Genomic DNA, 11,817 nt, shown 5'->3' on the forward strand with positions numbered 1-11,817 from the left:
GTGTGAAGTAAGTGGTAAACGAAACTGATGATGAAAAATAAACAGAATAGCGCGATCACAGATTAAACCACAATTAATCATTAGATCGCATTAATGCGATCTTGGCGGACAAGCGCGCTATTTATTAGATCGCATTAATGCGCGATTGGCAGGAAATGAGTAACAAGAGCTTGTGACTAAATACTAACTACATTGGATCCATTGGATCACAAGTTGAAGGACCCCCAAATTGATAAGGATTCGGCCGCGGACCCCACATTTGAAAATATTTGGTGCCAGGGACCCCCATAAGAGAAGATCTTACAGTTGTTAGATTAAAGTTAGGACAGAATTCTACAGCTGTCTATACTGTAGGTGGGGAGAGAGAGATCTGTGATCTGAATAGTTATTCTGATATATTCTCTTACCTTCTAGCTGGTTGAAATTATAGTGACATTTATTTCTTTCAACCTTTGGACATGAGTCATGACATAGGCAAAGAAATAGCCAAAATGACAGACCTACAAGCTCACAACTTGCCGCATAGTGATGACGAGTGTTATGAGTTTATACATCGGCTACGGTGGTTGAACTTTAAAAGTATTTGAGGTGGTTGAACTGTTCTTCATTTAGCTGGGGACCCCCTCAAGGACCCCTTGGGGTCCCTGGACCCCACTTTGAGAACCACTTCTTTAAAGCACCAGAGACCACCGATCTCTCTGTCTCTCTGTCTCTCTCTCTCTCTTTCTCTCTCTCTCTCTATCTCTCTCTCTCTCTCTCTATCTCTATCTCTATCTCTATCTCTATCTCTATCTCTATCTCTATCTCTATCTCTATCTCTATCTCTATCTCTATCTCTATCTCTATCTCTCTCTCTCTGAAAATAGCCGATCTGCAAGTGCACTGTGAGCTTGCAATTTTTGGCAAAGATAATTTAGTGTAGAGCGAAACAGGAGGGGGTCTAGTATAGAGCCCTGGGGCACTCCAGTCAGCTAAGTATACAGGGTTTAAGTGGTTAAAAGAACAATTTCCCAGAAGCCACAGCGGGTTGTTTTAAAACCAAAGGTTGGGTGAACTCGCTCACCTGCTGTCACATGGCTCACTTATTTACTCATCTGATACACAGTGAAACCCCAGTGTTAGTTTAACTCTGGGTGTAGAAAGCAGTGGTTCTCACTTTTTCATGCCAAGGACCCCCAAATTGATATATATTTGGCCGCGGACCCCCATTTGAAAATATTTTGTGCAAGGGGCCCCCAGAAGGGAACATTTGTGTTAAAGAAAATGATATGATGATAATATTTTCCAAAAATGTTCAAAAATAGCAGATTGTACAAGCTATTTTTGAATAGCCAAAGTGTAAATGGATAAAGTGGTTAAAATGATTGTGATGCTATATTAACTACTTTTGCATAGGAATATGCAAATATTTTGTTCCAGGGACCCCCAGAAGCAAAGATTTGAGTTAAAAATATATACATAAACGATTTTCGCCGATCTTTAACCCCAGAAATAGGGACGTTGTTAGGGCAGTGATTCTCAAAGTGGGGTCCGGGGATCCCCAGGGTCCTTAGTGGGGTTCCAGCGGGTCCCCAACAAAATGTGTTAATATAGCATCACAATATAGCATATAACCACCTTAACCATATTTTATACGTTGGCTATTAAAAAATAGCAAATATTCAAGCTCTTTTGTAGTTTGGACTGTAATAACTGATGTTTCACTGGTTTGAATGATTGACAAATGCATGCTACCAGTTGTATTGAAGACTGTGAGGGCCTCGTAGATGTATATGACGCTGTTGGTCTTTCAGTTGGGTTTGAATTCTGCTATTTTTGAAAAATAAAAATAAAACTTGAAAAATCTTGAAAATGTAGAATAATGTAGTTTTTTTAACACAAAATTCTCTTCTGGGGGTCCCTGGCACAAAACCTTTTTAAGATGGGGGTCCGCGGTCAAATACATATTCATTTGGGGGTCCTTGGCATGAAAAAGTATGAGAACCACTGCGCTAGGGTTCAAGTGGTCTTAAAAAAAAAGTCCACAGTGTTGTTGGGCGGGAATGTGGCGTTTTAATAAAACTTTGTTTCCTGCTGGTTGAGACAGACAGCTGTGTTGTGGTTTGTGTGTGTGTGTGTGTGTTCGCGTATGCGTGTGCGTGCGTGTGTGTGTGTGCGCGCGCTTTTTCGTGTGCTTGTATTACCATACTTGTGAGGGCCAAATGTCCCCACAAGTATAGTAGAATTTGAGAAACAGACAATGTGAGGACCATATCCCTGGTCCTCACAAGAGAAATGGTTGTTTTACGGTTAAAGACAGATTTTTCAAACTGGTCTCTGAAACAGCACCTTATGAAACATTGTACCTGGCCAGCTGCTACCTTTTTTCCATCCGCATATCGTTGCTGTCAGGCATAAACCTCTTATCTCCATAGTTTTACTTTTTTGTTAATTAACGCCCTACTTGATCATACTACAGCGTCAGACAAAAGTATCAAAAGTAGCAGATATGCAAGCTCGAAACGTGGCGTGAATTTGAATCCTGAAAAGTGACAGTTTTGGACATAATGAGGTTTCCACCCGACAGAGACGATATGATGCTAACGTTCTGAATATCATGCATGCACTGTACTTGCTTTCACATACGTACGCTATCTTTATATACCGGTATATCATTTGTTCTATTTCATTTGTTTTTTTAGATGTTTCCCTTTGCTCTCACTCTGCCTCTATACTCTCTCTTTTCATGGGAACGATGGAGAAACAGATTATTTCACCCACTGCTCTACACCTGCAAACTGTAATGTGACAAATAAGATATTTGTGGGGCTTTTCTGCCTTTCATTAATAGTACACAGTAGAGAGAGACACACAGCAAAGGCTGTCGGGCTCAGGAATCGAACCAGCAACTTGCTGTTAGGCTTTATTAGATTCATATGTGGTGTGCACCTTAACTGCTAGGTCAGCGGCGCCCCAACTATTTGTTTCTTCATGGTTAGGCTTAAAAATGTCTAGAAATCACCATCCTAAAATGTGGATTTCCTCACAAATATAGTAATACAAACGTGTGTGTGTGTGTTGCAGTGTGCGCGCTGCAGTCCCCCTCCATGTCAGACTTCCTGGAGGGTCTAGAGAGCTCTGGTTGGCTGCGGCACATCAAAGCCGTCCTGGACGCTGGCGTCTTCATCGCTAAGGTAACGTCTGGACCATAATCCTCCTGTCTGCCCAGGAACCGGACGCAATATTACATTCATATCGTCGCTGTCGGGCAGAAACCATGTATCTCCATACTTACACTTTTTATGTTTTACTACTTTGTCGTGCAAGAGTGTCATGCAAGCAATTGGCTTTTTTTTTGCTACTTTGAAATGTTTTTTTAACCCATTAAGACCTGAGGCCATTTTCCAAACTTTCTTTTTTCTCAAAAAAAAATCAAAAATAGCAGATGTACAGCTGTGTGAGCTTGTACATCTGCTATTTTTGAGAACCACTGTTCTAAACCACTGTGCTAAATCCTAAGAGTTTTCAGAAAAACTTATGTTGCTATACAGTATAGTATACTGTAGCTAAAATCTAAATTGACACAGATGCTTTTGTAGTTTTAACGGGTGAGTGGTTAAGTGTGTCTGTGGGTGTGTCTTGTGACTAAATAATAACTACATACACGTGTGTGTGTGTGTGTGTGTGTGTGTGTGTGTGTGTGTGTGTGTGTGTGTGTGTGTGTGTGTGTGTGTGTGTGTGTGTGTGTGTGTGTGTGTGTGTGTGTGTGTGTGTGTGTGTGTGTGTGTGTGTGTGTGTGTGTGTGTGTGTGTGTGTGTGTGTGTGTGTGTGTGTGTGTGTGTGTGCACTGTGCAGGCAGTTGCAGAGGAGGGGGTCAGTGTGTTGGTCCATTGTTCAGACGGGTGGGATCGTACGGCTCAGGTGTGTTCAGTGGCCTGCGTGTTGCTGGACCCCTTCTACCGGACCCTCAAAGGATTTATGGTATGTATTCTACACATCTCCTTGTGTTGTGTGTGTGTGTGTATGTGTGTTCGATACCACAGTCACCACAACCCCATACTCGCATGATAGAGCGAAGAATTGTCACATTGTCACATTGATGTTGACACATTCAGCTGGCTGGTTGTTGGTGTAGTTATCCCATAGTTAACCCATTAAATCCAGGAATGCATTTTACATTTCTTTGGCTATTCAAAAATAGCAGATATACAAGCTCATAGCACGGCACCTAGTGCCGCGCTATGTGCTTGTAGATCTGATATTTTTGAAAGAAATCTTGAAAATGTGTGCAAATCTTTAAATATATACATACTGTATATATATATATATATATATTATAACATTTGTAACCCAAATCTTTGCTTCTGGGGGTCCCTGGAACAAAATATTTGACAAATGTTATATATTCTATATATTCTATATTCAAAGATTTGCACAAATTTCCATGATTTTTAAAAAATAGCAGATCTACAGGCTCATAGTGCGGCACTATGAGCTTGTATGTCTGTTATTTTTTTATAGCCAAAGAAATCTTAAAATGACAGAGATGCGTTCCCGGATTGAATGGGTTAAATGGTGCCTTTATCCCAAGTGCTTTAGAATTTGCATTATATCCATCCGTTCACACACTCTTCCATCCACACGCCGACAGTGGAGGAAAACCATCAAACCTGTTTCCCATATGCTCTACCTCCTGAGCCACTGCCGGTTCAGTGTGTCCTTTTTGCTGTTGTTGCTTTGATCAGAAGGATTTTGTGTGTCTGGCTGGAGCCTTGCCAGCCCAGGAGGCACCTGGCTGCTGGGAATACAAGACGACAGAACAGCAAGCGCTGCGTTCTGGAGACATCGTCTTCTCTGGGTTCACAGGAGGAATGGACCCATGCACGGCCCGGGGTGAAGAGGTTCACCCGGAGATGTGTTCTGCATGGACTGTGGACTGTGGCCCACACTCTCCTGCTAGTGAACATTCACATTGGTTCCTATGAAACTTGAGTCTTCCTCACACAGAGTATTTTAATTGTATTGTTTCTGCTCCTATAGGTTCTCATCGAGAAGGACTGGGTCTCGTTTGGACACAAGTTCTCACACAGGTTAGAGTCTTTATTTTATTTATTTTAAATAGGATCGGGCATTATATCAAGTAAGCCTTGCCAAGCCATGTAGCCCATAGGGGCATAGAGCCTATCTCCTGTTTCTGTAGTGTGAGGCAGCATGATGTACAACTACACCCCCTGGACATGACGCTATATAGTATGCCGCAGAGACTTAATGAGTGCCAATCAGGGACGCATTGGGTCCCATTTTTATAGTACAATTTACAACTTAGGCAGTTAGCAGAGCGACTTACAATAAGCAAGGTAAACACATACATCAAATGCAGAGAGACAGTGTAGTGCCTCAATAAAGTAGGATCACAGGTAAACAAATAACCTAGAATCAGTCTAAATAACTTGCTATCTAAATTACATTTTAACCTTGTGGTTAAGATAAAACAAGCCTAAGTAAAAAATTAAATAAAAAACACCTCCCAATCTCAAGGCGGACAATGAACTGGCATTATATCGATATCATGAGACTAGATATCTCATGGGATTTTGGATATGGTGATATTGTAATATGGCATAAGTGTTGTCTTTTCATGGTTTTAATCACTTTCAAAAAATGTATTGTATTGTCTACAACACCTTGGTGATGTAGGCTAGATTATTGATGGATTGTTTGGTCGTTCAGGTACGGCCACCTGGACGGAGACCCTAAAGAGGTGTCTCCCGTCTTGGATCAGTTTCTGGAGTGTGTGTGGCAGCTGATGGAACAGTTCCCCTGTGCCTTTGAGTTCAATGAGAGGTTCCTCATCTCCATCCACCATCACCTCTACTCCTGCCAGTACGGAAACCTCATCGGCAACAACCAGAGAGAGAGGATCCATCTGGGGTGAGATTTAAACCGGTGACCATTCCTGTGAACTGTGTCCATTTCATGTAATGCAAACAGACAATCTGAAAAGGTCATATAGTACAATAATTGACTCATTTCCATATTTTAGAACATTGGTTCTCAAACATTTTATTTACAAGGGTCCTGAAATTATTATGTATTTGGCTGCGGTCCGCAATTTAAAAAGATTTTGTGCCACAGACCCTCGTAAGAGAAGAAAATAGCCGGAAAATAAAATAGGGTAGTCAATAGTGTTTAAAATGTTCCTCATTTTGCTGGGGACCCCCTGGAACTCCTTCAAGGACCCCTAGGCTGGGTCCCCGGACCCCATTTTGAGAATCAGCGCTGTAGACTACTCTGCACGCTTGAAATAAAAATAAGCATATTTTTATGATATTCATATATAACTTATTTACTGTATTCAGCATATTTTTTGTGTGAAGAACAGGTACCTGTGTTGCCCTCTTTCTTATACTTGACTTGAATGTAATATTTGTGCCTGATGTGTTGTTGAGCAGCGTGCGTGAGCAGGCCCACTCTGTGTGGGCCTACCTGTGGTCCAAACGCTGTGACTACATCAGTCCTCTGTACAGACCCGACCACAGCCAGACACAAGGCGTACTGAGGCCCGCTACTGCCCCCTACTGTTTTAAGTGAGTACTCACAACCCCCACATGTCACAGAATATATATATTTTTTATTCCTCATTAAATCATTTATATCATCGCTGTTGGTGGGAAACCTTGTATGTCCGTAACCGTTACTTTGTAAGGAGCTCTTGTTAATACTTTTCATTGGTTGAATATTTATAAAACCCACACAGACACACTTTCAGCCTGGCAGCCCTGTTTTTGGGCATGTCATAGGCAAACATTTTCAAGATTTTTTAAACATTAAAACAGACTCTAATCTATTTTGTGAGCTCGTAAGTCATCTATTTTCGCCACCCTTGCTGTCATACAATGAATTGTCACAAAAAAGGTTGTTACAATTGGGTTCCCAAGGAGGCAAGAATCCAACGCAAAAAAACAATAGAGATGGGAGACCACTGTATAATGCTAAAATAGCTTTCAGGCAGCCATATTGTTACCCGAGGAAGAGTTATCATACTCGAAACGCGTTGCTGAGAAGTCTGTAAGGTTTTGAGCCAATGGCTTGTTCATTTGCCTAAACAAAAAGTTGTAAAATAGCTGTTTGGAGGCGTTCAAACTATTTTTTTGCATTATACGACAAACTATAAAATCGGGAATTCATTTATGAATGAATACAATATGGAGATACAAGGTTTCTGCCTGACAGCGATAATATGAAATACGTATTTCTCTTCTCGCTGTATTGTGCTTATCAACGATACTAAAGTGAAATGTTTTTGTGTGTGTGTGTGTGTGTGTGTGTGTGTGTGTGTGTGTGTGTGTGTGTGTGTGTGTGTAGGTTTTGGAGAGGTCTGTACAACCGCTTCGACACAGGGATGCACCCCCGGCAGTCTGTGGAAGACTTTCTGATGGCGATACAAGAGGAGACGCAGCAGCTTGAAGATCAGCTGGCCTCACATGAGCAGGTTCACTGAGACTCCACCACACTCTCTTATCCCATTAAGACCTGGAACGCATCTGTGTCACTTTAGATTTCTCTAAAGCTTCTACGAGCTTGTAGATCTGCTATTTTTTTTAGATCTGCTATTTTTTCTTTTTTAGATTTCTTTCCAAAAACTGTTATGATTTAGAATTTTTTAAAGAATCGCCTCAGGTCTTAATGGGTTATAGCAGTGCTTCTCAAACCTTAACATGTCAAGCATCCCCAGATTAATATGTATTTAGGCCACGGACCCCCATCTGAAAATATTTTGTGCCAGCAACTAGCCAATGTATGTAGCTTATAAAGTGGTTAACCTGATTTGATGCTAGATTAACTAATTTAGCTGGGGACCCCATGGAACCCCCTCAAGGATCCCCAGATCCCACTTTCAGAAACACTGTCTTAAAGGGCCAGGGCCAGGGCCATATCCACAAAACCAAATATCACCATCATTATATTTGATAAAATACCGCCATATCAACTGTATCGTGACTGCTGTGCTGCCTTTGGCGACAGGGGATCCATAAAGGTCTTATCTTATCTTACCAATATTGTAACGATAATATCGTATAGCGATAAATACATAATTTTTACTTGTGTTCAAAAATATCAAAAACAATAGTCAATCTCCTTGGAAAAGAACTTGTCCAAAACGGGGTTCAATCATTGATCAATATTTTTTTAATTAAATAATCAATTAGGGATTTATTTTTATAATCGATTAGTTTGATTAGCTGTCGCAACCCCACGTTGATTCTGAACTAAGTTCATTTCATCAACAGAAGATCTCCAGGCTGGAGCAGGAGAAAGGCCATCAGAGAGCCTCTAGCCTGGGTTCCTCCAGGGTTCCTCCAGAGATGTTGTTGGTTCCCGGCCCGGGTTCCAGGGCTCCTCCTGCTCCGTGTTCTAACGGTCTGCTGCTAGCCAACACCCCACAGGACTACACCACCACCAGCCCCTGTCAGCAGGGCGCGCCAGAGAGCCACTCGAACAGCAAAGCGTCGGACGCCAGCCTGTCCAACGGCAGCGACCAGGAGTCCGGCATCGGACTGGAGTCCAGCACGGAACAGCTGGACTGCCCCTCGCCGCTCAGCGAGGACCCCGACGACTCCGACAAGGACGCCTACTCGGCCGCCTGAGGGGAAGGGAACCAAAGTGGTGTCGGGCGGAAACCTTCCCAGCAAGCACAATGACGTCATGATGACGTTATGATGACGCCCGGTCATCACCCCGGTGACGTTCAGGACTAGGCCAGATCACAGCCCATATGGGGATGATCTTTACGTCATTTACAGGACGTCATCACCGGGACATCATATGGACATTTGGACAGACATTTTGGGTGATGAGAAATGTGTTTAGATGACGTCCTGGAAGTGACGTTTTTGTGGTCAGGATTAATTTCGGTTGAAATCAGGTGATATTCTGGGCCAGATCTGACTTGTCTTGGTTTGACTTGATCTAGCCCCAATCGAGACGTCACTGATTGGTCCGGGTCCTGACTGTGCTTGCTGGGTTGTATCTGCATATTTCAGCTTCTTATCGTCTCTGTCGGGTGGAAACCTCATATGTTCAAAACTGTTACTTTTCAGTAACAGTTACTTTTCAGATCCTCAAGCTCAAAGCGCTTCGCACCGCGTTTCGAGCTTTAGGATCTGCTACTTTTGATGCTTTTGCATGACGTTGTAGTATGATCAGGTTGGGTGTTAATTTATGATGTTCGTTTTTTCCTGTTAATTAGCGCCCTACTTTGTCGAACAAGAGTGTCGTTCAAAAGTAGCTAAAATAATAGCCAATCTACAAGCTTGCAGGAACTGCTATTTCCACTATTTTTAAAAATGTTGTAAGTGAATTTCCTGAAAAGTTCCGGTTCTGGACATACAAGGTTTCCACCCAAGAGGTATAGTAAGATTGGGGAGGAGAACCAAAGTGTGGAGGACCTTCTACAGAACTTTTTACCGAGCCTCCACAGAGCCACTGAGCAAAGACCGAAGCCTCCACACACCTCTCTAAAATCCTCTGCGAGTGTGCGTTGATTTAACTCCAAAGAGAGTACAAATTGAACCAAAATGAACCCGTCCATAATGGGTCCATCAACCCATTAAGACCACGATTCTACAAATGTCTTCTAAATCCTAACAGGTTTCTGAAAAACGTATGTTGCGAGTGGTGCTCAAACTTTTTCCATGTCAAGGACCACTCAAGATTATATGTATTTGGCTGTGGATCCCCATTTCAAAATAGTTTTGTTCCAGGGACCCCCAGAAGCAAAGATTTGAGTTAAACATTTTCGCTTTAAAAGAATATATATATTCAAAGATTTGCACAAATGTTCAAGATTTTAAAAACAAGCTTGTAGCGCGGCACGAAGTGGCGCGCTTTGAGCTTGTATATCTGCTATTTTTGAATAGCCAACCAATGTGCTAAAATCTAAAATGACACAGATGCTTTCCCGGTTTTAATGAGTTAACACTGGATGTGTGTGTGTGCAGTTCAATCTCGTTTTCATGTCTCGCTTACAATGTAACAATATACAACAACACCTTTTAGATAATTAGATGGGAATTATTTTAAAGTTACAGTATGTGCTCCTGGGTTGCAGTGATGGAAGAAGTACTCAGATTTCTACTCAGAAGTAGAAAGGTCGATTTTTCAAAAGTTTTCAAAATGTGTCAAAATCTTCTGACATCTGATATCAGAGCTTTTAGATCTGCTATTTTTGAATGGACAAAGAATAACATACAGTAGTAGGGATTCATTGCTTAATGTGCGTTTTGTAATAATCAAAATCTACAAAGTAACTAACGTTTCCAAATGATTGTAGTGGAGTTCAATAATTTGCCTTACTTAAGTAGTAGTACATGAGTACATGTACTTAGTTACTTCCCACCACTGCTGGGTTGTTCAGACTGTCACAGCATGCACCATGTGACCAGGAATGTTGAATATCGTCGCTGTCGGGCTGAAACCTCACATCTCCATATTTTCAATTATCCATATTATATTCATTATGTTTTCTTCAAACAATGAATGCCCTGCTTTCTCGTACAACAGTTTCACTCAAAAAACGTTTACAAAATGCTGTACATCAGTGGTTCTCAAACATTTTCATATCAAGGACCCCCGTCTGAAACATTTTTTTTTTTAAATAGACAATATAAGGTTAAAGTGGTTGAACTGATACTGATCCTATATTAACTATTTTTGCTGGGGACCCCCTGGAACCCCCTCGAGGACTGCTGGGGGTCCGCGGGCCCCACTTTGAGAACCACTGCATTACAGGATACCAACCACCATCCCTCCCCCATAATAATATTTGTATTTATAGCACGTTTCAAAACCGTCTTCAAAACAAGTTTACAGAAGTGCTGTACACACATTAAAACAGCAGAGGGAGACCAATACAATGCTGCAGATACTGCAGATACAAAAAATACAAAGCTACACAGCATATTTGTAGCTTTGTATCTTTGTAGCTGAAGTTCAAACCAGCTCAAACGTTGGATGTATCTTTGTATCTTCGTGTCACTGGCTTCTGTTGAAAAATAATGGCAGCCTGTGTATCAGTGTAGCTGCTAGTGTGAATGCAGCATTTGGTCGGTTAAAAAGCAAGGTATCAAGGGCAATTTGCAAATATCAGTCAATATGAAAGACAAACTGAATCAAATAAACAGACGTGACATACTCCAAATCTTTAATAAGGACATTCGGTCACTCTAGTGGCTCGAATGAACCTTTATGCCTAAGGGAATTGATGATGTAATTATGCATGCTGTAAATAACATGGCTTTAATGCCAGGATAATGAGGCTAGGAACTCATCACTCATCATGTGCATCATGTGCATTCCCCAAATAATCAAAACACTTAATATTTGAATGATAACATAACATTCATTCATTCACAATCGATTGACTGATAATAAAGATAAACATGCTCTGAAAACACACGTCACACACACACACACACACACACACACACACACACACACACACACACACACACACACACACACACACACACACGCAAACAAACACACTACTGTAGTAGAGCAGAGAGTGTTAGGCCTGTTCAAATGTGAAATTGTACAGATCAGCTGGTAGAGCATGTTGATGTGTTATTATGTGTACATGTAGCACATGCTGTAGTAGTCCTGCTGTATAGCACACTGTTTTATAAGGACTGCTGTATGTATCATAGAGGAGGTTGTATTTTTTTGAAAGTGTGTATGTGACTGAATTTATTGGTACAAAAGAATACCAAATATAATTAAAGCTGGTAAGATGCTCTATTCTGTTGGTCCGTTGACTTACTGAAACTGTAAAAAAAA

At 41.4% G+C, this 11,817-nt stretch overlaps 2 protein-coding genes across 3 annotated transcripts in view; both read left to right on the forward strand.

The window, feature by feature from the left end:
• Window positions 1-11,817, forward strand: part of fgf20b (fibroblast growth factor 20b) — a gene marked incomplete at its 5' end in the record, with an annotated part of 338,476 nt that overhangs the window by 222,670 nt on the left and 103,989 nt on the right. The window lies entirely within an intron of this gene.
• The window catches only part of mtmr7a (myotubularin related protein 7a), a 123,910-nt gene that overhangs the window by 9,382 nt on the left and 102,711 nt on the right, over window positions 1-11,817 (forward strand). Inside the window, exons 8-14 of one of the 2 annotated variants that reach the window (XR_013932259.1) lie at window positions 3,064-3,173; window positions 3,835-3,960; window positions 5,020-5,069; window positions 5,710-5,910; window positions 6,432-6,566; window positions 7,345-7,471; window positions 8,271-9,191. Coding sequence is in view for 1 of the 2 variants with exons in the window: in XM_080416278.1 (XP_080272404.1) it covers window positions 3,064-3,173; window positions 3,835-3,960; window positions 5,020-5,069; window positions 5,710-5,910; window positions 6,432-6,566; window positions 7,345-7,471; window positions 8,271-8,627 (1,106 nt within the window). In the remaining variant the exon portion in view is untranslated. Of the gene's footprint in view, window positions 1-3,063; window positions 3,174-3,834; window positions 3,961-5,019; window positions 5,070-5,709; window positions 5,911-6,431; window positions 6,567-7,344; window positions 7,472-8,270; window positions 11,777-11,817 lie in introns of those variants that run through there. The other variant, XM_080416278.1, reaches the window with a different exon arrangement.

Source organism: Gymnoscopelus braueri (genome assembly GCF_963280865.1).
Source record: "Gymnoscopelus braueri genome assembly, chromosome: 20".
Lineage (NCBI taxonomy): Eukaryota > Metazoa > Chordata > Actinopteri > Myctophiformes > Myctophidae > Gymnoscopelus > Gymnoscopelus braueri.